The following is a 22,504-nucleotide window of genomic DNA, read 5'->3' on the forward strand; positions in this document are numbered from 1 at the left end:
CAATCTACTCGAGGAACATAATGTATAAACCAATGCAAACCAAATTTGATTAAAAACAGGTGGTAGATGAAAATTGTAAGCTCAATTTGATACCTTGGCTTTGAGAGACAAATTCTTCTAACAGTCAGATGGTGGTGTTATAGTGTTCTGTATATTGTAAAAGATGCATTGCCCTAGTTCTAAAACTGGGTCCTACCGGCATTTTCATGCCTTTTAAAAAAGGTAGGAAAATATAACACTGTATAGACCACAAAGAACAGTAGCAGGTGCTGCTTGCCAGCACGTAAGGTTTTGTAATGTGAAAGTCCAGGAGAGGAGACATTTCTAGCCTCTCTAATCTCCTTTATTCAGGGACAGTTACTGCTCATAAGACATCAGTGTGGCAGAGTCCCTAAGCATCCCAGTTGCAGTCTGTGTGAAAACTCTGATCTCTTACTGTAAGAAAGTCCTAATGTCCCAGGTGACAGTACAGAGCTGCAGTGTGTAGCAGTGTTACAAAGGACACCCTCCTGACTTTTCGTGGACACTTCACTACTCCGTAACTGTTAAACTTTGAAGTCTTAACCTCTCTCAGAAAAGAGCGGTGGCCTTTACCACTCTGGTGAGTACTCATACAACTTTAATAACTGAAATAGTGAGATGTGAAAAAAATCACATTTGTCCAAAAGGGGAGGGGACAAAACAAAAAACCAAACCACATATTCCCAGAACTCTGGAAATAGGTAGTATATACGAGCACCAGAAAGAAGAGCAGGAGAATATCTGTAAGTATGGAGGGTGTCAATTGCATCTAGATAGTAGGTAATCAGGATCCTGAAATATCTACATGCAGCTTGTCTGGGATGCCTAGGCTGTGAAAACAAAGCACAGCATAAAACAAAGGACAGTATAAACTAAAGCAACTGAGAGAAGATGAGAGGAAGATAATGATTAGTCCTGGACCAATAAGACATTCAGCTATGGAGACAACAGTTGGTGAGTAAATTCTAATGATTACAGAATTAGAGGTTGGAGAGACAGAAAATAGAATTACTGTTAGTTTCTAAACCGCACAAGAGGTCAAAGACGAGCACATTGTAGCCAAGACCTCCCCTTCCCTGGAGACCTGCTGAGGGCTCGGAGCAAGCATTCCTTGTCCTGCCTGTCCCTGCAAGCAATACTGGCCTGCCCACTTGGAAACCTACCTGGTGTTCTGAGTGTGTGCGTGTGTGTGTGTTTTAGGATGCATGAGTAAAATCACTCTTGCTTTAAAATAAAAACGCCTTCCCTTCCTTGTATGTTCTGGAACTGAGCTCTGTTGCAGCACATCAGTGTTCAGGCAGTGCGTGGTTTTTCTTGTTTTGGGTGTTTTTTTTCTTCTCCTTTTTCTTAACATCAGTTAATAGTTAATCATAGAGAAAGAACTATTTGTGTTATCTAGCTTTCAGGCAGTGGTAGTGTATGGCTTCAGTTCCAGAACTGATTCTGTGTCTCACAGGTTGTTTTACCTCCAAGCACTGTGACAAATTGCTAGCACAGGACCAGGAAGATGCTAAAGAAGATGTGTCACTGGGCTTGATCACCCTGTCTTCGCTCATGTATAAAGACTGTACTATACTGGGCTGTGTCCTATGTTCTGAAGCCACTGATGCACATGTGGAGATTAAATATAGTCAAGATACTAAAGTTGCTCATATCTGCTGCATATCCTTTTTACTGCTATTTGTCCTTTACCTGGACTAGTTGCCATAAGTCTCTGAAGACCTTCCAACATTTTCTTGCATGCCTGCCCCATATCATGAATATTTGAGACAGTTATGAGCATCCTGCTTCTTTCTGCACCTCCATTTTTGTATGTTATCCTAAGCACACCACTCTGATCCATCAGGGATGGACCAGTAAAACTATACAAAATGCTGGCCTGTAATAGCTTCAATCTGTGGGACCATTAAGATGGAGGAAATTTTTCCAGAGGACATATGAAAGAATTTTCAGTAAGTGTTCAGTATGGTCCCATGGATTTCTAGCACAGTCTGCCAATGTTGTAATGTACATGTGGATGCATGCGGTAAGAAGCATGATGGAAAAGGGAAGAAGGATGGTTTCTGTGCCACAGCCTTTCAGGAACAGCCAAAAATAAAATGCAAAACTTTCCATGTGTTTCAGATGTCAATTCAATGAGCTGAGCTCTGAACATTTTCAGAATCAATTCAGACTACTGATAGCCCATGAAAAGCAAGTAAGAGCCCCACTGTACCAATGCAATGATAAGTGTCATTTGAGAATTTCTATATTCTTTGCTGCAGTCAAACAGCTCATTGTCAAAATCACTGTCACACTGAGATTAAAGGACTTTTAAGCAAAGAACCATGCTAGTTACAATTCAGGTTAGTTATACAGTGAAACAAAACATTAAGAAAGCTTTTTTTCCTTCCCCCCCCCCCCCCCCCCCTTTCTCCTAAATGAAGTATGGTGCTGATTGTTGAAGTTGAATGTTATTTTCCTTAGTTGTGCCAGTTTTGGTTTTCCCATCAGTTCTCCCAGGCAGGGTCACCCAACAGATTTGTTTCTTTTGTTTTTAAGGAAAAGGAACATGCCCAGAAACAAAAATGAAGCTTATCTACATGGATATGGACCAGTCCGCTTCCAGGAGAGATGATTTTAAAAGCCTAAGAAAGGTAACTACAGAGACACCAAAGAAAATGTGGGGGATGCCAACATTTGGCACTCTCGGGCTACTTTGGTAACCTCAGTCGAGGCCAATATAACACAAGTTTCACCAGACCAAACGTGTCATCCCACCTCTGCATCCAATGCCTGAAAATTGTAAGAGTCAGCAGCATTGTCAGGCCTGTTCTTGCTGTTTCACTGGTTGTTTAGGCAAGTGTGCACAGAGTTTGTGTTCCCCTTGTGGCAGCACAAGTGTGGTCTATGCAGAAATAAAATGAACATCCAGTTCAATGTGAACTAGTCAATACTGATTACATGCTATGAGGACTGAATAGCAATTGTTATATGTATATGTGTGCATGTGTATATACAGTTATGTGTTTTCAGATATCTCTGACTTCTGGGATCTTTAGATATTGCCCACACAGGAAGTCCTTAACTCACCCCATAAAATTTATCTGGCTGAATGGCCCTGGAATGAATGTCACTAAGGCAACATTAAGAGGTATTTAAAAATACATTGTATTTTATGAACACTTGTATACATTGTATTTTAAGAACACTTCCAAATACTGATACTTTGTATCCTCAAGAGTTTTGGGTGGGGTTGGTTTCGTTAGTTTTTTTTTTAAACACATTAGAAATAATATTTAAGAGTTACTATTTATCAGTTATTTAACTAAAAGTACAGTTTAAAGTTCCCACTAACTCACCACATTGCCCCAGTACAGATGCAGAACTCCACTACTATGCTATATAGCACAGCCATTCTCACGTGTCCCCCAGAAATGTAAAGCAGAGGTCCCAGAGCTTCCCTGAGGCCCTCCATGAGGTTCCTCCTCCTTGAGATATCTTTCCATAACTGTTTCATTTATCCATCAATCCTATGAATATCTTAACATTATGATTTGGATTTTGGAGTTGCTAATTGCTTTTGCTTTGTAAATATAAAAGGCTTATCTGACTGGAAGCTGACACACATGCTAATGGATCTTATCACTTAATTGTAGAAGGCTCTAGTTGAAATGTAGGAATCAAACAGAAATCTGACTAGTAGTGTTTATAAGAAGGTGACTAAGCAGAAAAGCCAAGAGGTCCTCATATCACAGGGGAAAAAAAAAATTAAATGAGCTATGACACTTCCCTAAATACTGTAGTCACAATTCTAAAACAGGTGGTTGCCTGAATTCTGAAATAGATTCCATGAATAGACTTACACAATTTCATAAAAGAAGGCTGAAGAGTTTTGAACAAGGTTATGTCTGGTGAGGAGGGAAATGGAAAAAGAGCTAAAAGATAACAACAGAGAGTTAAAGAAAAAACCCTGCTGCCTTATGCTTCTGTATTTAGAAAAAGTAACATATATAAAAAGATATATATCTTCTAAAAGGATAGCAATTTCCCTTTTTTACATGCATCCGGTACACTTTCTAGGGGATGAGGGAGCGGTGGTAAAGGGAAAGAATTAGGTAAATTTCTTACCCTAAAAATACATAAGCCATTTTGATTAATAAATAAGAAAGATGTAGGGAGATTGGGGAGTTGCTATTGAAACACTTTTTTTTTTTTCTGTTTTCCAAAGAAATTGCATAGAATTATGACAGTGAAGATCTTTTATAGTGATGCGAGTTCTCAGAATATGAAGACTACATGCAAATTGAAAGAGAAACCACACCAAAACAAAATCCCTGAAGGGTTTTTCAGTAGATTCTAATTTTCACACTTCTTGAAGACTTATTTCTGTTTATTTCAATATTTCTCTGCTAAATGAAAAAAAAAATTGTCATAATCACCAGAAATTTGTGAAAAATCTGTGCTATTAAAAAAAAAAAAACAAAACAAACAAGTACCCCAACCCACTTTTTTTCTTTTTAAATTGTGTTTAATATCAATAGAAATTAGTTTATTATTATCTGTTTCAGGGAGTAAGTATGATTACCTTGAGCAGGTCTGCCTTAAGCCAGGATGGTTAGTAATAATAGCATACTGATCTGCATTTTGTTGTGAAGTGTTAAAAATACAGGTAGCATTTATATTCTGATTTGCACGTGTTTAGCAAGGTGATAACCCGAGGATTAGTGTGAGACTATTGGAACAGTCTCTCCTTTCCCTTAAGGTGCCGAGTTTCCCCAGTACGAAGCATTCTCAGAACATGACGTTCTGACTTGTGGTGCTTCGTTCGTTACCTTCTCTTCTCTTAGAATAATTCTTTAGGCTCTCAGCTTTTCTTGTAATAGTCAAAAATATGCTTGATAAGTAAAGGTATGACAGACATATGTATGTGTGCACGTTCCGCGAGAAAAAAAAAAACCAAACAAAACATAAAACGGATCACGTTTTAATCCACACGAAGGAAATATTACGTTAAATTTAAAAAAGGAAAAAAAAAACCATCACGTGGCTTGAGCCGTGCCTTCCCCTCCTCACTTAAGCAACACGTAGAAGGGCTTGGTAGCAGAAAGAAGCTGTAGGTCGAAGAGGACAAGCCTGGCAGAGAGTACTTAAATATACGCGACTAAGGTCTCTAAGCAAGCAAATACTAGTAACTAAAAAATGGAAAAGCAATGCATGGAAAGCCAAAAGCACAAGTGGAGCCGGGGCGGGCGGTGATCGGCGGCGGGGCGGGGCGGCAGCGCCGAGCGCGGCCTCGGATTGGTCGGATTTTGCCGCAGACCCGCGGGCAGCGGGGAGGGACGGGGACGGGAGCGCCGCAGCCCCCGCTCCTGCCGCCGCCGGAGACCCAGAGCTGCCTCGGAACAGTCACCCGCGGGACGGGGGGGCGACACGAGGCGGGGGGGAAGCGGGACACAGGAAAGAAGCGAAACGAGGCGCAGGCTGAGAGCGGCGGGGGCAGCGCGCAGGGCGGCCCGAGCGGGGGGAGCGCGGAGCGGGGGTCCAGCCCCGCTCGGCACAGGCAGAGCCGGCGGGCGCGTCCCGGGGGCCCAGGACAGCGCCTCGGCCGCCGTCTCGCGGGAAGCCCGGGCGGAGCCGCGCGAGGGCCGCCCGGGGGCGGCGGGCGGGGGAAAGGGCGGAGACTGCGGCCGAGACCCCGCCCCCGCCGCAGTCCTCAACCAGGTCGGCTCCCGGGGAATATACCGCGGCTCCGCGGGGCTGGAGGCGTGCAGTGCGGGCTGCAGGTGGCGTTGCCATGTCCGGGCGAGGCAAGGGCGGGAAGGGGCTCGGCAAGGGGGGCGCCAAGCGCCACCGTAAGGTGCTGCGCGACAACATCCAGGGCATCACCAAGCCGGCCATCCGCCGCCTGGCGCGGCGCGGCGGCGTGAAGCGCATCTCGGGGCTGATCTACGAGGAGACGCGCGGCGTGCTGAAGGTCTTCCTGGAGAACGTGATCCGCGACGCCGTCACCTACACCGAGCACGCCAAGAGGAAGACGGTGACGGCCATGGACGTGGTCTACGCCCTCAAGCGCCAGGGACGCACTCTCTACGGCTTCGGCGGCTAAACTCGAATCACAAACCTCGCACTGTTAAAAACACAAAGGCTCTTTTCAGAGCCACCCACCAGTTTCACAACGGGAGCTGTTTATTACTATAAAAACAGTAATTGTAGAAAAGGAGTCTATGGTTCCAAATCATGCAATGTTTTGTATTTTTGCAACGATTTAAGTCATAAATCTGGTAAAGAACTATTTGCAATTACAGCTCTTTTTAGGAATGCGTGGGGGCTCTTAAAAGAGCCATTTGGGTTATAGTTTAGAACCGTTTCACTTGGAGCTGGTGTACTTGGTGACGGCCTTGGTGCCCTCGGAGACGGCGTGCTTGGCCAGCTCGCCGGGCAGCAGGAGCCGCACGGCCGTCTGGATCTCCCGCGAGGTGATGGTGGAGCGCTTGTTGTAGTGCGCCAGGCGCGAGGCCTCGCCGGCGATGCGCTCGAAGATGTCGTTGACGAAGGAGTTCATGATGCTCATGGCCTTGGACGAGATGCCCGTGTCGGGGTGCACCTGCTTCAGCACCTTGTACACGTAGATCGAGTAGCTCTCCTTCCGTGTTCTCTTTCGCTTCTTGTCGCCCTTCTTCTGCGTCTTGGTGACAGCTTTCTTGGAGCCTTTCTTCGGTGCTGGAGCAGATTTCGCCGGCTCAGGCATCCTTAAAAGTTTCTTTCCAAGATCTTCACTGTACCTCAACAACATAAAAAATGGCGCCTGCCCCCTTATTTATAAGGGCGTTATGCAAATTAGAGGATTGTAATCGTTCCATTCCTATTGGAGTAAAAAGTACTAACGTAATTACGGGCACTTCCGTCCTGTAACCGTCACAGCTCAGGCGCTGCGTCTACACAATCGTTGTGCTTTGCAGTTACAGTGACAGCGTTATTGTCTTACCTAACAAAAAAATTTATCTAAACACATACTAAAATCTAATGAAATTATTTAAAATGTCCGATCTTAGTACACTGGGTATTTTACAGTACCCGTTTTTTTTCAGGGTAGAGGCATTATACTTTCTAGCAGCTTTAAGATTCTGAAACTATTAGTGACTTAGTGTTTCAACGTTACAAGCGCATTAAAAACTTGTCATATCAAAAATTCAGTAATAAACAGCTCCCGTTGTGAAACTGGTGGGTGGCTCTGAAAAGAGCCTTTGTGTTTTTAACAGTGCGAGGTTTGTGATTCGAGTTTAGCCGCCGAAGCCGTAGAGGGTGCGTCCCTGGCGCTTGAGGGCGTAGACCACGTCCATGGCCGTCACCGTCTTCCTCTTGGCGTGCTCGGTGTAGGTGACGGCGTCGCGGATCACGTTCTCCAGGAAGACCTTCAGCACGCCGCGCGTCTCCTCGTAGATCAGCCCCGAGATGCGCTTCACGCCGCCGCGCCGCGCCAGGCGGCGGATGGCCGGCTTGGTGATGCCCTGGATGTTGTCGCGCAGCACCTTGCGGTGGCGCTTGGCGCCCCCCTTGCCGAGCCCCTTCCCGCCCTTGCCTCGCCCGGACATGGCAAGGCCACCTGCAGCCCGCACTGCACGCCTCCAGCCCCGCGGAGCCGCGCTATATTCCCCGGGAGCCGACCTGGTTGAGGACTGCGGCGGGGGCGGGGTCTCGGCCGCAGTCTCCGCCCTTTCCCCCGCCCGCCGCCCCCGGGCGGCCCTCGCGCGGCTCCGCCCGGGCTTCCCGCGAGACGGCGGCCGAGGCGCTGTCCTGGGCCCCCGGGACGCGCCCGCCGGCTCTGCCTGTGCCGAGCGGGGCTGGACCCCCGCTCCGCGCTCCCCCGCTCGGGCCGCCCTGCGCGCTGCCCCCGCCGCTCTCAGCCTGCGCCTCGTTTCGCTTCTTTCCTGTGTCCCGCTTCCCCCCCGCCTCGTGTCGCCCCCCCGTCCCGCGGGTGACTGTTCCGAGGCAGCTCTGGGTCTCCGGCGGCGGCAGGAGCGGGGGCTGCGGCGCTCCCGTCCCCGTCCCTCCCCGCTGCCCGCGGGTCTGCGGCAAAATCCGACCAATCCGAGGCCGCGCTCGGCGCTGCCGCCCCGCCCCGCCGCTGGTCGCTGCTTCCGCTCGTGGGGAGCCCTCGGAGGGCAGCGTCCTGGGCAGCGCTCGCTTTGTTCGCTTCGGCCTTGGCGTCTCCGCGTTTTGTTTGTCTACCCGGATACTGCGCTCCCGACAGCTGCCCCCTCCTCCGTGCACCCCCGGGGGCCGGGCCCCGAGCGTTCATGTCCGCACGGAGCGACCTGCAGGTCGGTGCGAGGGGGAGCAGGGAGCGAGGCCCTAAGCGGCAGGGAAAACGTTCAGTGAAGGGCTCCGGTGTGAATCGCTTAGAAATGAGGCTCCTGTGAAGGCAACTCGGAGCGGCTGCCTGGGAGCGCAGGAGGAACCTTTCTCCCCTCCGTCTTTCTCCTCTTCAGTCACCCCCAGCCCCGCAGCACGGTCCCATGGGCAGCGCTGGCCGCAGGGCGCCGGGCTCGCTCCCGGCAGCTGCCGGCCTCTGAAATAGAGAAGTGCTCGCTAACATGCAGCTGAATTCAACAAGCGAAAAAAAACATTAAAGACGTTACCAACCAGATGTCTGAATGACATCTTAAAAATGAACAATAACCAAACATTTTTTTCTTTAAAGCCACAATCCAGGAATTTTTCTGTGTGTTTCACACTCTTCCTAACAAGCCTCACATACATGCTGCTTACAGTAGGTTAGACTGTATTTGTAAAGTGGATGAATAAATACTGAAAGTTATGAAGCTATATTTTTAAATTAAATGTGTTAAGATTTCAAATGTTACTTATACACTGGAAGAGTAGTGGTTATGGTACTTGCCAATTGCTATATTTTTAGTATTTTGTGTACTTCAAACATGTTTACCTTTTAAAAATTATTGATATCCTTTTAAATTTGTACCGTTGTTCATGTAATTTCATTCCTGAACATAATTTACAGAATTTAGACAACATTTCCAGAATATTTCTTGGCAGAATATATTCCCTAAATTCCAGTGAAAACATGATTGAGATATTCATGTACGAAGTTACAGGTATCCAAAAAAAGTACAAGTCTTTTCTATGATTATAATTATCACTGTGAATTCCACTTTCATTCAAACTGTTATTTTAAACAAACAAAAGTGAAAGAACTGCCATTCAAATATATATGACACGAGCAGGCAAAACTAGCTTTAATTTAGATTATGTTCACTTTCTGACTGAACAGAATGAACTAAAACTCTTTATAGACTAACTAGAAGGTTTGTCACTGGTGGACCTGCCAGGCTAGTGCCTAACATCATTACCATTTGGCTTCACAAAGTCTGCTTTGTTCTTTATACCTGAAAATTTGTGTCTAGATACGTTTCCTGAGGCAGTTATAAACAACCTTCTGAAGACTGGAGGAAGCCTAAAGGAATTACATGAAATCTTTTAGTGTGTCAAAATCACCATTTCTTCATAACTCTTCCTAAGTGCAGGGTGAGCATCCTATAATAACTTTTCCCTCTAACTGTATAACCAGTGGGAGACTTGGAAAATCATCTTCCAAAGTGTCCTGGTAGAAATGGGTGATGCAGAGGCTGAGACCAGTACCTTACAGATTAATTAGCTGCAAACCCCTTTCCCGAAAGTGTGGAACACATTGGATATAATTTAATATCATGCTTTCCGGAAGGCTGCCTTGCCTGTATGTTGCTACAAGTGGCCAGACATGTTTCCCAACTGTTTCTGCTAGTGACATAGTCAGTTCTCTCATGGACCAGAGGGTTTTCTTAGACAAAAATAATTAAAGCGGAAAGAAAATTTTGCTGCTGAGTATAATCCGCAATGAAGTTGCTTTTACTGTTGATTGGAGACAATAATTATTATTTGGATCAAAGTTTAGGATCTAATCCCCAGATTATCCCCAGATCATAAGCGCTACATTTTGCTCATGAGTTTGGACTCATAGTACTAGGAGTTAAATGAGAAAGGAAATCTTTGCAAAACTCTGCTTCATTTAAAAAAAAAAAACTGTAGCTTTTCAAGTGTGCTTTAATTAGGACAGTCACCCTCATTAAACTATGAGGAAATTGCAATTGTTTGTTGCAGTAAGGCAACACCTCACCATGACTGCACAAGAAAGTAAATAATTAGTAAAAAAATCATCACATATATCCAGCTGCAAATTTTCTTGAGAGCTTATATGGCAATTTAAATCCATATCGGTATCTGCTACAACTGTAATAATAATAATAATATGCAAAATAATAATAATATGCAAACTAAAGTCACATAAGATCTTTTTAATAGAGTACATTATTGCTAACATTGCAAACAAAGAAAAGGTGAAATGGGATAGAAAAGCCTTTCATCTTACTTTTTAACTATGCAATTCCAAGGCTTTTGATATATAGACTGACATTGAGTTATCCTTAAACGTGTGATCTATAACATTTGAGGGAGCTTGGGTGGAGAATTTTTTTGCATCACAAGTTCTTTAGGATGTGAAGGTGTATTGGAACACAGTGACACAGCTAAGGTGCCCTATGGTATGGATTTCCTCTTTACTACTGTTTATTGTATATGCAAATGAGAGAAAGCTCATTTATTTAAACTTGCTTTGCTACATTCCTTCATCCAGTAGGATTTGCTTGAAAGCCACGAGTCTTTAATACCAGTAGATTTGCCAGTGCTCTTATATAATCCGTCTGACTTATAGGACGTTTACATTTGAGGTCTCATCAGTGTGATGGCAGCACAGCGTTCACAAATGGTACAACCACTAGTAGCTGTGAACAAAAATAGGAAATGCTAAGCAGTGGACCTAAGTATTACAGAGGGTGAAACTCCAGTTACCGAGGTGAGCAGAGTAGTGAGTGAAATAAGAGCTGTTTGGAATGAAATTCTGAAGAAAATAATGAATTTCTGGTCAGCTGACAAGAATAATTTGGAGAAATGTGCTGGGCTTACCTCCACACTCAGAAGGGCAGGGACCTCTCCTGTGGTACCAATTCTAATTTCCACATAGAGGAGTTTGTTCACAGAGAAATCCCACTCCTGGATCCAGATACCCCCACCTCCATGGGCTTTCTCTGGAATTCCAGTGCTTTGATCTAGAAATGCATGCTTGCAGCCGAGAAAGCCCGTCATATCCTGGGCTGCATAAAAAGCAGCATGGCCAGAAGGCTGAGGGAGGTGATTCTCCCCTTCTGTTCTGCTCTCGTGAGACCCAACCTGGAGCACTGCATCCAGCCCCTGGGTCCCCAGCACCAGGAGGACACGGAGCTGTTAGAGCACGTCCAGAGGAGGGCGAGAGAAATGATCAGAGGGCTGGAACACCTCTCCCATGAAGAAGGGCTGAGAGAGTTGGGGTTGTTCAGCCTGGGGAAGAGAAGGCTCTGGGGAGACCTTATGGCAGCCTTTCAATATAGAAAGATGGAGAGAGACTTTTTACCATGGCCTGTAGTGACAGGACAAGGGGCAACGGTTTTAAACTAAAAGAGGGTAGACTTAGATTGGACATGAGGAAGAAATGTTTTGCAACGAGGGTGGTGGGACACTGGAGCAGGTTGCCCAGAGAAGTTGTGGATGCCCCATCCCTGGAAGGGTTCAAAGTCAGGCTGGACGGGGCTTTGAGCAACCTGATCTAGTGGAAGATGTCCCTGCCTGCAGCAGGGGCTTGGACCAGATGATCTTTGAAGGTGCCTTCCAACCCAAACCATTCTATGATTGCTATCTTCTGACACACACATATGCAGGGATCTGTTCTGGAAACTAAATACAGAAGACTTGTGCATGTTAAAACACAGTTTTTATATCATTGTAGCTCTTCAAAAAGAGAAGTATAAGTGCCAGGAGATATGTAGCTGCAGCTAATGAGGATCAATAAAACAGCATAATGAAAACATGACAGCTGTAAAGTTATCCACTTGCAAATGAAACCCTTAGGTAAAGATACTGTCACTGTATCAGAATAGTCTTGTCCTCCAGACAGCTCTCTTCCTTTACATTTGTCTCCACAAACCATCCCTAATGTCCCACTTTTGCCATGATACAGTCCTACCTAAAAAGCCTCTCTGCTACAGCTTGGGGGTGGGGAGACACAGGGGGTAGTATCTTGCTATAGGTGGTATTTTCCTTTCTCTAGGCTCAGAGCATTCCTCCTTCTCCCTAAGGGATGGGGAGGGCAGAGGTGCTGCACAGGTGGGAGCTATGGCCCCAGGCAGTGTGCTGCAGACCATCAGGTACAGCCTCTGGGAGCATCCTAGGAAGAGGAGTCAGCTAGTCAGTTTTCTCATAATTTATAACAATGAATCTAAAGAGCTTTAACATGGTGCTGTTGGGTGGTACTTGTGCCAGCAACGTAGAAGATTAATTCAAGAGATATTGCCCACTGTTAACTGATGTAACAGGAGGAATAGCTATGCACAGTAAGGGAATTTAAGAGTGGCAAGTCTGAAAATCCCACTTAAACCAGGAACATACCAGCACTACAAGGAGTTTCTTCTGAATGGAAGGATGCTACCTTGTTGCTTTAAAATGCAGGTCTGATAGTTAAGGCTCTAGATCAAAATGAGACATTTCTCCTAAAGCATTTCTCATTTTATTTCTAAATAAAGTTAACTCACAGAGAAGCTTTACATCTTTTAAAGAACAAGGGCCTACAAAGAAAGCCTGTCTTCGTTCTTAGATGTAGTTACATGGCTTTGGGATGGTCTCCTACTTATTTTCATGCTGAATATATTTTTCCATTCCCCCCTCGGTCATTTAGCCACCCCCCCATATTTCACACCATAAATAGCCTGTAAAGCCATTAAAGTTGAACAGGTTCAACATTAAGAACAAGTAGTTTACCAATCCCGTTACGATAAAGACACAAAAGAATCAATAAATCACTACAAATGCAATTAGTGTTCTTTCATTAAAAAGGGTGAGTGAGAAAGTAAATGCGTTACCCTTCTCAGCCAAAAACCGTAAGTTTTAAAACATTGCCACAGAGCATGGGTCTAGCTCCCCAACACAAGCAGCAGATAAACAATTAGCACCAAAGCACTTCTGCAAAAAAAGCAACACAACTCTTTTTCTGACTGTGTGGGTGGCTCTGAAAAGAGCCTTTGGGTTATAATGTTACGCTGTAAAAAATCTGAGCAGCTTTGCTGACTGAATTCATTTGCTTTTAGCCTTATGACTCTCAGTCTTCTTGGGCAGCAGCACGGCCTGGATGTTGGGCAGCACCCCGCCCTGCGCGATCGTCACCTTGCCCAGCAGCTTGTTGAGCTCCTCGTCGTTGCGGATGGCCAGCTGCAGGTGGCGGGGGATGATGCGCGTCTTCTTGTTGTCGCGGGCCGCGTTGCCCGCCAGCTCCAGGATCTCGGCCGTCAGGTACTCCAGCACGGCCGCCATGTAGACGGGCGCTCCAGCCCCGACCCGCTCGGCGTAGTTACCTTTCCGGAGGAGTCGATGGACGCGGCCCACGGGGAACTGCAGCCCGGCCCGCGACGAGCGCGACTTGGCCTTGGCTCGCACTTTGCCTCCCTGCTTCCCGCGGCCCGACATGCTTTCGGCAAAAAAAAAAAAAAAAAAAAAAAAAACCAACAAAAACCAACAGCCTCCGCGTCGGACACGAGAAGGAAGCGATCATACTGACGCAACGCCTCTTCCCGTTTTATCCCTTCCCTGGGCGGGATCGGCGCTTGGTGATTGGCTGGAAGCTATCATTGCTTACGCAACCAATGAGAAGACGGATCGTATTGTGACCAATCAGCGGCAACGATACAGCCCGTGCGGGACGGTCCAATCGAATCGTACGAGTTAGAGGTCTGGTATTTGCATAACGGCCCTATAAATAGAGGGCGCTGCGGCCATTTTAGCTACTGATCTTTTTCCGAAGGAAAAGAGGAGCACGGTCAAAATGCCCGAGCCGGCCAAGTCCGCCCCCGCGCCCAAGAAGGGCTCCAAGAAGGCGGTGACCAAGACGCAGAAGAAGGGCGACAAGAAGCGCAAGAAGAGCCGCAAGGAGAGCTACTCGATCTACGTGTACAAGGTGCTGAAGCAGGTGCACCCCGACACGGGCATCTCGTCCAAGGCCATGGGCATCATGAACTCCTTCGTCAACGACATCTTCGAGCGCATCGCCGGCGAGGCCTCGCGCCTGGCGCACTACAACAAGCGCTCCACCATCACCTCGCGGGAGATCCAGACGGCCGTGCGGCTCCTGCTGCCCGGCGAGCTGGCCAAGCACGCCGTCTCCGAGGGCACCAAGGCCGTCACCAAGTACACCAGCTCCAAGTAGAGCGTCTCGGATCGCCAGTTTTAACCCAAAGGCTCTTTTAAGAGCCACCCACATACTCCCTGAAAGAGCTTTAACACAGTCGAGTCTTGGTCATTTTAGGTGTAAAAGTCTACTTAAGAAACGATAAATAGAATCAGAAATGTATCTGTTAAATCACAATTATTAGAGCTTGCAGCGATTAGATCTGTCTCCTAAATCTTTAATGAGTACTTTACAACTTCAAGTGGATTCAAATGTGTTAACTATTACTTACTAAATGTTAATGTTTAAATTCTCACATGTCCAATAAACGTAAGCAGTGTTGTTAAGCTTTTTTTCAGCATAGATACGAGATGCAGTACATCATACTGCACGTCTCAAAAAAAAAAAAAAAAACCAAAAAACAAAAAACTACATAGCTTCCAATGGATACATTAACGCACACGCTCCCAAAAATGAGAATGAGGGGAAAATGAAAGATCCTGATCACTTTTTTTTTTTTGCATCGCTGTCCCGGGGTAGCCTAAGCTTAAAAATTTTGTCTTCTGCATGAGAAGACAGGAAGCATCCTTGTCGATCTGAAGGCAAGGACGAGCTACGCCACCTCTAATGCGGGGTAGACGCTTTAGGGAGGACGAGCTCTCCGGGGACCCGGGATCAGCCGCACGCGCGGAGGCAGCGCGGGCTTTTCGAAATTTTCCAGTCGCCCAATAGGAGGCCGCGGCTTCTCCCATCAGCCAATCACAACCGGCCGCAGGCTGAGCCCCCGCAGCCACCGGTGCTGCCGGGAGCTCCGCACCGCCCTGCCCTTGGGCTCCCACCGGGCGCAGAAGCCCCCTGCCCGCAGCGGCTCAGGCTGGCTGCCCAAATCCTGGCGCTCCGGCTGTACCGCCACCAGGCCGGCAGGGTGCGGAAGAGGACCGCTGGTAGCTCCACCCGCCTCCCGCCCCGGCTATCTCCTGCTCAAAAAGCAGGTCGGTGAAGTCACGCAGAAATTAAGACCTGCCCGGCGACAGCGCTGCCAACCGGAAAGGTCATTGCCAGGGAAGCGGAGGAGCCGTGCTGACAGTTCCCAGCTGCGGTCACTAAGGGGTGTGGCCGCCCCACCCCGGCTGTTAGGAACCGCGCTGGTTAAAGCAGCGAAAGAAACCTCCGCGCCCCGGAGCCATACCCGCCCTAAGCAGTCCCTTTAACACGTACACCCTATTGCGGTGCTCAAAAAACCCAGCCTTTAGAAAGCGTTTTCGCAGGGAATGTAAACTTTATTTTTCCAAGTCTTAGCGTCCCATCCACTTCACAGACGAACGTCCCACACGGCTAGCGGCGTGTGGTTAGCTCTGATGCAGGCACGGAGCTCGGTGACGGAGTGTATCAGCCCTTTTTCGGACAACAGTGGGTGGCTCTTAAAAGAGCCGTTGGGTTTAAGTATGTCCACTTCAACACTTCACTTCTTGGGCGCCGCCTTCTTCGCCTTGGCCGCTTTGGGCTTGGCCGCCTTCGGCTTGGCTGCTTTCGGCTTCACCGCTTTCGCCTTGGCCGGGCTCTTCGCCGCTGCCGCCGCCTTTTTGGGCTTGGCAGCCTTGGTCGCCTTCTTGGGGCTCTTAGCCGCTTTCTTGGCCGCGGTGGCCGCCGGCTTCTTGGCTTTCTTGGGGCTCTTCTTCACCGCCGCCGCCTTCTTGGGCTTCTTGGCAGCGCTGGCGGGCTTCTTGGCCGCCGGCTTCTTGGGCTTGGCCGCGGCTGCCCGCTTCTTGGGGGCTTTTTCCTTCACTTCTCCTGGCTTCTTGCTGAGGCGGAAGGAGCCGGAGGCGCCGGTGCCCTTGGTCTGCACCAGGGTGCCCTTGCTGACGAGGCTCTTGAGCCCCAGCTTGATGCGGCTGTTGTTCTTCTCCACGTCGTAGCCGCCGGCGGCCAGCGCCTTCTTGAGCGCGGCGAGGGAGAGCCCCCTGCGCTCCTTGGAGGCGGACACGGCCTTGGTGATCAGCTCGGTGACGCTGGGGCCCGCCGGCTTGCGGGCTTTGGAGCCGCCCGCCGCCTTCTTCGGCTTCTTGGCGGCGGCCTTGGCGGCGGGGGCCGCGACAGCGGGAGCGGCGGCGGGAGCGGTCTCCGACATCGCTGCAGAGACTTCTTCCTAATCAAAAGAAAGTAATTGGGCTACAGTAACCCCGATGCCTGAATTTATAGCGAAGCGGTGATCTGTGATTGGTGCTTTGCAGAGCCCGCCTAACTGTTAGCCAGGAAGAGCTTTTCGTCCTCCGAGTCTGTGTTTCTTCGGAGTTATAAATTCATATTTTTTGTTAAATGTCTGCCACAAAATCACCCCAGTTTCTTCGGGGAGTGAAGAGAAGACGGTGGACTTTCATTCGGGGCAGTTTCTTGCTGTTGGGAGCCCAGATGAGAGAGAAAAGATGTGTTTAACCCCGCGTTGTGAAGCCAGAGAGACCCCGGGAACGGCAAACTTTTGTTTTTCCTTCTAAATTAAAATAAAACCCGTAGATAAAAAGTCTCCCCCGTAACGCAGGCTTATTCTTTAGGGGGTTTTCTCCAGATTAGGATAGAAACCGAGGGGGCAGCTTTAGTATTTTTGCTGTAAATTGATTTCAAAGAGAAGGAAGTAACACAATTTCATGGCTGAGCTTTGAATATGGATAAAGATTCGGCTCCCTTAACGATATCTTTAACTATTAAGGATACAGTATTTCTACAGAACTTCGTGTTTTCAGAAAATAAGAGACCTTCAGAGGAATATTTATACTGTTGAAAAGTGTTTGGAACTTGCCAGGGCTCTGCGTTTTTTGTGGTGTTCTGTAAGTGAATAGCAAGATTTTGATATTTTTACAAATAGTTTCTGTTTATAAAATGAAGCTGTCAATGCCTAGTTAATGCATATAAATTCCGAATAAACTGCTAATTTAACGCTTTCTCAGTTACAGTAGTGTATACTATTGTTCTTTAAGACTTACAGAAGTCAGAAGCAGGCTTGTAGGGGAAAAATGTCAAACAGATATAGATACACTAATATGTATCAGGTTCTATTTAAACATTAATGGACTCATCTGAAGCCTCCGTTCTCCCCAGATAAATTGAATAATGTGGAAATCTGGCCTGCATGAACAGAAGGCTTCAGCCTCAATATTACCTATAAATATTTGGACACAGATTGTTGTGGAGGTTTTTTTGGTTTTGTTTTTTTTTTTTTTTTCCTAGGTTTCATAATACCTGCCATTCTCTTGTTTAAAGGAAAAGGAAAACACTCGCCAATTTAGTTTTTCATCCAAATCCTCAGAATATTGAAATAATTTTCAGACAATCTTCATAAATAAGAATCAGCTTTAATTATCATGATCCTACTTGATTATTAAGTCTCACAAGGTGACAACAGAAATTAATTAAATTTTTAGGACTGCTATGAATTGTTTGGGATAATTTTTTATTAAATCAGAAGACAAAAGCCTCGATTGCCTTCTAATTAAAAATCAGCCAGAAAAGAACAAATTAAGCCAAAACCTAATATTTTGCTCCATTGTACTTTGTAAAAACTTGTCACGCAAAACGTCAGTGGACTATTTCAGCAAAGAGTATCTCTTCTAGCATGGATGAATTTGAGATTCTAGAAGACAAGTAGTATGTTGCAAAAGGCCCTGGCATTTATTTTCATACATTAAATGTTGAAGACACAATTAAGTTGTACTTAATAGTAAGTGGTTTTAGTTGAAATGAGATAGATTAAAATGGCAAGGATAAATGAGATACATTAGAACAACAAAAGTGAAAAGAATGAAGTGTCACTTTTTCATAATCTCTTTTAGTTCTATTTTTATTTTATTGTGTCTGCATGTAGGCCAGCTAATAAATACTTCGAAGCAGAGGAAGGGAAAGCAGAGAAAGGGAAAAATTAAGCTTTTCAGTACCCCACAGTAAAAACCAGACTGAAAGGCATACTGAAGCAGGCTGTGAAATCTGCCACACTTCTCGTGAACATGATGTCGTTCCTACATAAGTAACTAGACCAAGTCCCCAGTAGCCATAGAGTTTGAAAGCTCAGGCTGGTAACACAAATGAATAGTAGGAATATTTTTCTGAGAGGTAAAAAGAGAGTTACTGGTAGCAAGATGAGGGCATTATGCTTATTTTCCAGGTTAGGTGAATGGAGATGGCCGTAAAGCAGAATCTGACTGTAAGTGTTACAAAAGACAAAGCCGGGAAAGGTTGTCAGCTATCCGTGTCTGTTTAATGTAATGCACGTTCTTCAGGGAATAAGGACTGAAAGAAGCTTAACGTGCCTTAATCTCTGTAGCTTTGACGATTTAGTGTTAGATCTCTACGACTCTGGTTTATTACACTTGAAAGGGGTCAGGAAGCTGGGAGCAGCTGGCAGTGGACAGTAATTGCTGGTGCAAGAGTGCAGCTCCAGCCTCAGGGGTGGGTCCTCTTCACCAGCTCCATCCCTCACATCCACACATTTGGGCAAGTTTCCCTTCAAGCTTTTGTAAACCTGTTCGCAGTCCACCAGGAGAGGAGAGCTTTCCTTCCCCCCCCCCCATAAACAGGCTGCAGGTTAGAGATAAAGACAGGAGGTAGAAAGAGATGGGAGAAGAGCTCTCAGATCTTGCTCCCTAAGTAGCGTCAGTCACTTGAACTCCATCCACAGCACGTAGGGATTGCTGTCCCTACTCTCTGACAAGTTTTAAAAGGACAAGATTGTCTTTGGTTTTGTAAGGAAAGCAGATGAAGAAGGTACTGATCTGAGGATTTCAAGAAGCAGAATTTAGGACTGCTCCCACTTTTAGTTCTGGATGGGGATGCAGGATAAACCTATGTCCTACCCCTTCAGTGCCACTCAGGATATGCATGTGATTAGATGCCATTTCCTAAGTTATCAAAGGTAGTTCTAGCCCTTCATGCTGAGTGAAGGAAAATAGGATGCTGAAAGCTTACCTGTGATAATACACAATAGACACAGCTCTGCACCCAGCCTATGCAGCCACTCTCTTACTCTTAAGGTATCTGAAGAATATGGGCAAGAATTAAGCACATAATAAGGCATTCTGGGTTAAAGATTTATGCATTGCTCGGGTTAACAGACTCGGCACACTCTGGGGAAGGAATAACTCATTGATATCAAGTTGTACTAATTACCAGCTTAGCCAAATTCAAGCAAGATATGAGTAAAAACAAGAATTTACAGTACTCAAACAGACATTGGTTTGTAAGACATAAGGGAAGAAATTAAAGTAATGTTTAAGTGTCTTGCTCCAAAATTAACTTTAGAAAGAGTCTCAGTAGAGGACGCAATGTTTCCCTAGAGCTGGCTGATACACTGCAGATTTTCTCTGTTTCATTTCATTTCATTTTAGAAAAATATTAGAAGTGAAATTAATAATCAGGGAAACTTGGTCTAGCACAACACACACACACACCCTCCCAGGGTAGAAAGTTATATTGAAAAATTTATGATGGTCAACTGTGAAATTAAAATGCTGTGTCAGAGTTTTGCTAGGATCAGTCCTAGGCCTAATATAATTTTATTTATGATCTGAATTATGGTCTACAGGACACGTATAGAAGTGCTATGGGTACCAACAAATAAAGAAATGCTAGAATGATGGAGGACAGTTTATGTATTGAAAAATGCCTGATAAATTGGACAATTGGAGATATTGTCTTCAAAAATGTGTAAGATACTTCACCTGGAAAGAAATATATCAGTTTTATAAATATTGGATAGCAGCAGTTGACTAGCACCTGAGTAGATCTGGATCTTCAGGTTATAGCTGTAAGTTGACAAAGAATCAACAACAGTATGTTACGAGGTATTAGGAAAGGAACACAATGACAACATCTACAAGACAAGTGAAGAAGATCTTCCCCTGTAGCCAGGAAAGGTACAGTCTCACTTGGAATTTTAGGCCTAGTTTTTAGCACTGAACTTCAGGTTCAGAAGTGAACAATAAGAGAATACATAGAAGAGAGCAACAGTAATTATCAGAGAGGTCTAGGATCTATTTCCTAACAGAAAGGCACATATTGTTGGAGTTCCCTGACGCAAAGAGATGGCTGAAAAACCAAAGTTTCTTCTCAAACACTTAAAAGATGAAGATTTATGATCTGAATTATGGTCTACAGGACACGTATAGAAGTGCTATAAAAAGAAGGAAGTCATCTTTCCTCAGTATACATTGTAGGAAATAAAAGAACTAATGTTCTTTGCTGCAGTGTTAGCAGTAAGGAAATAATTTCTAATATGGAGTAGAAAATATTACTTGGGAAGATAGCGGGGTCTCCAAGAATCAGTGAGACTGAGCAACGATCAGAAATAAAACTGGTTCAGTTGGCTCTTGATGATGGGTGGAGGGCAACAAAAACTGCTGATGTCTAGGTACTGGTAATTACCACAGAACTATAGATTAGAGGCTATCTATGTGGACAAGGGAGGAGTGCTGGATGCAATACACTTGGCATTTAGTAATGTTTTTGTAACCATCTCCCATAGCATTCTCATTTGGGATCTGAGGGAGTACGGGCTGGATCAACAGGCTGTTAGATTTTAAAAATTGTCTGTAGCAGAGGGTCAAAGGGCTGTAGTTAACAACCTAGTGTCTGCAGGCAACTAGTAATGAAAAGAATGCCCCAGGGCTGAATACTTGATATTATTTGGTGTTTTCTGTAACTACCTGGATGATAAGAGAGAATGTACCCTTAGCATGTGTGGATGATACTAAGTTAGGAAGGGTAGACAGAGTCAAAAGTAAGACATTCAATTAAAAGGGACTTTAATAAACTTGAGGTATGAGCCAAAAGAAATCTTGTGCACTTTGTCACAGAGAAGTCCAAAGTTCTGCACATGAAGCAGAACAGTTACTTGCATCAGCATGGGCTGGGAAATGACTGGTCTGACCTGGGCAGAACCTGGGGATTGTGGTGTCTTTCTCAACTGCTAGATCCTTAAAGGCAAGCCTGCTGCTGTGTCCAGAGACCTAAGCATAAATAAACCCCTGTAAGCAGCTGCGGGTTCCAACCAAAGTATTTGGTTTTCCAACCAAGTGTTACTGTAACAAAGACAAAGCACAGCAGTAGTGTCTGGAGACACCGACACAATGCACGTCATCGTTTTCCAGACTTGGCTTCCTCCAGAAACACATAGCCCAAGACAAAATTCAATACATTCCTACAGTGATGCCCACAGTAGATTCATTACTTGGAAAATTATGCCCCGGAGAGATTGTTTGGACAGGGCAGTACTTCAGCTGCTAAGTACTTACAAGTCTATAAGAGCTGGCAGAGTTCAACAGCAAAACTTACTGCCTAGTGCAGCTCTGCAGGAGGCCAGGCGAGGAGAGGAGCTGATCAGTCTCGGATGTGCAGGAAACATTGTGCTTCACAATGCCTTCATGATACGGCTTTCTAGTTTAATCAATGGTCAATGTATCAGGAGACCTGTACGGCTTCAAATGCCAGTTTAGAAAGCAGAGTAACGGTTTAAGAGAAGCAGTCAAGTGTCAGCTGTGGTTGCCAAGTAGTTGGTTTGCTGTTTGCTGTCCCTTACCCGAATGCAGGAGCAGATTTGCATGGTGTGCTACAGAGCTTTGAGCTTCACAGGCCACACTGCTCCTGGGAAACCACCTGGAACACTTGTTGGAGAGGTCCTTTGGTGTCTTTCTGGGAGAAGCCCAGAGCCCAGGGAGGAAAATAACATGGGCAAAGGGGCACCCCTGCACCCAATTGCAGGTTACTGACCCTGTCCCTCCTCTCCCATGTCCTAAAACAGCTTCACATGAGGAACTGGGTATATTACTATTTTCCCAACACCACAAACCTGGTCTAGGGGTTCCTCCAGCCTTTCTTCATAGACCTATTCAGCTATACTAGCTATTCAGTGAGCCTGCAAGACTGCAGCTTGTGCATGGTGTGGTGTAGGTGAGGTCCATGCAAGCCTTCTCCTTCCAAGGTAGAGTGATACACACCACACTCACTACTCCAAAGTCATGCTAGGCTGGCCATGAACAGCTGTCCTGACAACTGGTACATTGTTGTGTGAGAGAAACACCCCAGAATTGCAATTCTAGCACAAACAGTACTGCTTTGAAAGGAACCCTGAAACATCTGGCCTGGTGAGGAGGAGGTGTGAGTGGTGGCAGAGCTGTGTGAGTGCTTGGGTGTCGGTGCCTGCCAAGCACAACATTCCTT

General features: G+C 46.0%; 6 protein-coding genes across 11 annotated transcripts; 2 read left to right on the plus strand and 4 right to left on the minus strand.

Moving 5' to 3' along the window:
• Positions 1-4,521: 4,521 nt before the first annotated feature.
• LOC148054622 (histone H4) lies at positions 4,522-6,109 on the plus strand. The gene has a single exon (XM_087765789.1). It carries the CDS (start codon positions 5,798-5,800, stop codon positions 6,107-6,109), a length of 312 nt encoding a protein of 103 aa, XP_087621915.1. The 5' UTR covers positions 4,522-5,797.
• A 254-nt stretch (positions 6,110-6,363) lies between these two features.
• Positions 6,364-7,187, minus strand: LOC104011685 (histone H2B 7). Its single transcript, XM_009463978.2, has one exon. It carries the CDS (start codon positions 6,794-6,796, stop codon positions 6,371-6,373), a length of 426 nt encoding a protein of 141 aa, XP_009462253.1. The 5' UTR covers positions 6,797-7,187; the 3' UTR covers positions 6,364-6,370.
• Positions 7,188-7,225: 38 nt separating this feature from the next.
• LOC104011686 (histone H4) lies at positions 7,226-7,634 on the minus strand. The gene has a single exon (XM_009463979.2). The coding sequence runs from the start codon at positions 7,593-7,595 to the stop codon at positions 7,284-7,286; it is 312 nt and encodes a 103-aa protein (XP_009462254.1). The 5' UTR covers positions 7,596-7,634; the 3' UTR covers positions 7,226-7,283.
• Positions 7,635-7,900: 266 nt separating this feature from the next.
• On the minus strand, positions 7,901-13,689 carry LOC104011727 (histone H2A.J). 6 transcript variants are annotated; one of them, XR_015706496.1, is made up of 4 exons: positions 13,306-13,689; positions 11,020-11,430; positions 9,408-10,838; positions 7,901-8,572 (listed from the first exon to the last, which is right to left on the minus strand). XR_015706496.1 is itself a non-coding variant. In XM_087765785.1 (2 exons), the coding sequence occupies exons 1-2, from the start codon at positions 13,603-13,605 to the stop codon at positions 8,489-8,491; spliced, it is 384 nt and encodes a 127-aa protein (XP_087621911.1). In that variant the 5' UTR covers positions 13,606-13,689; the 3' UTR covers positions 7,915-8,488. The 6 variants fall into 6 exon arrangements, 5 of the variants coding, with proteins under 5 accessions (XP_087621911.1, XP_087621912.1, XP_087621909.1 ...); XM_087765785.1 differs by lacking the exons at positions 9,408-10,838; positions 11,020-11,430 and having other exon boundaries at positions 7,915-8,572; XM_087765786.1 differs by lacking the exons at positions 7,901-8,572; positions 11,020-11,430.
• Positions 13,690-13,839: 150 nt separating this feature from the next.
• LOC104011688 (histone H2B 1/2/3/4/6) lies at positions 13,840-14,656 on the plus strand. Its single transcript, XM_009463980.2, has one exon. It carries the CDS (start codon positions 13,961-13,963, stop codon positions 14,339-14,341), a length of 381 nt encoding a protein of 126 aa, XP_009462255.1. The 5' UTR covers positions 13,840-13,960; the 3' UTR covers positions 14,342-14,656.
• Positions 14,657-14,800: 144 nt separating this feature from the next.
• Positions 14,801-16,728, minus strand: LOC104011728 (histone H1.01). Its single transcript, XM_009464019.2, has one exon. The coding sequence runs from the start codon at positions 16,428-16,430 to the stop codon at positions 15,765-15,767; it is 666 nt and encodes a 221-aa protein (XP_009462294.2). The 5' UTR covers positions 16,431-16,728; the 3' UTR covers positions 14,801-15,764.
• Between the last annotated feature and the right edge of the window lie 5,776 nt (positions 16,729-22,504).

This window comes from Nipponia nippon, unplaced genomic scaffold, assembly GCF_047370975.1.
Source record: "Nipponia nippon isolate SJK-2023a ecotype South Korea unplaced genomic scaffold, ASM4737097v1 scaffold_3, whole genome shotgun sequence".
NCBI lineage: Eukaryota > Metazoa > Chordata > Aves > Pelecaniformes > Threskiornithidae > Nipponia > Nipponia nippon.

Excerpts from the sequence above, each read along its gene's own strand:
- LOC148054622 (XM_087765789.1), top strand. The coding sequence starts at position 5,798 with ATGTCCGGGCGAGGCAAGGGCGGGAAGGGGCTCGGCAAGGGGGGCGCC.
- LOC104011685 (XM_009463978.2), bottom strand. The coding sequence starts at position 6,796 with ATGTTGTTGAGGTACAGTGAAGATCTTGGAAAGAAACTTTTAAGGATG.
- LOC104011686 (XM_009463979.2), bottom strand. The coding sequence starts at position 7,595 with ATGTCCGGGCGAGGCAAGGGCGGGAAGGGGCTCGGCAAGGGGGGCGCC.
- LOC104011727 (XM_087765783.1), bottom strand. The coding sequence starts at position 13,605 with ATGTCGGGCCGCGGGAAGCAGGGAGGCAAAGTGCGAGCCAAGGCCAAG. Across the intron at positions 11,431-13,305 it reads TCAACAAGCTGCTGGGCAAG|GCTGAACAACCCCAACTCTC; the intron begins GTGACGATCGCG and ends TCTCTTCCCCAG.
- LOC104011688 (XM_009463980.2), top strand. The coding sequence starts at position 13,961 with ATGCCCGAGCCGGCCAAGTCCGCCCCCGCGCCCAAGAAGGGCTCCAAG.
- LOC104011728 (XM_009464019.2), bottom strand. The coding sequence starts at position 16,430 with ATGTCGGAGACCGCTCCCGCCGCCGCTCCCGCTGTCGCGGCCCCCGCC.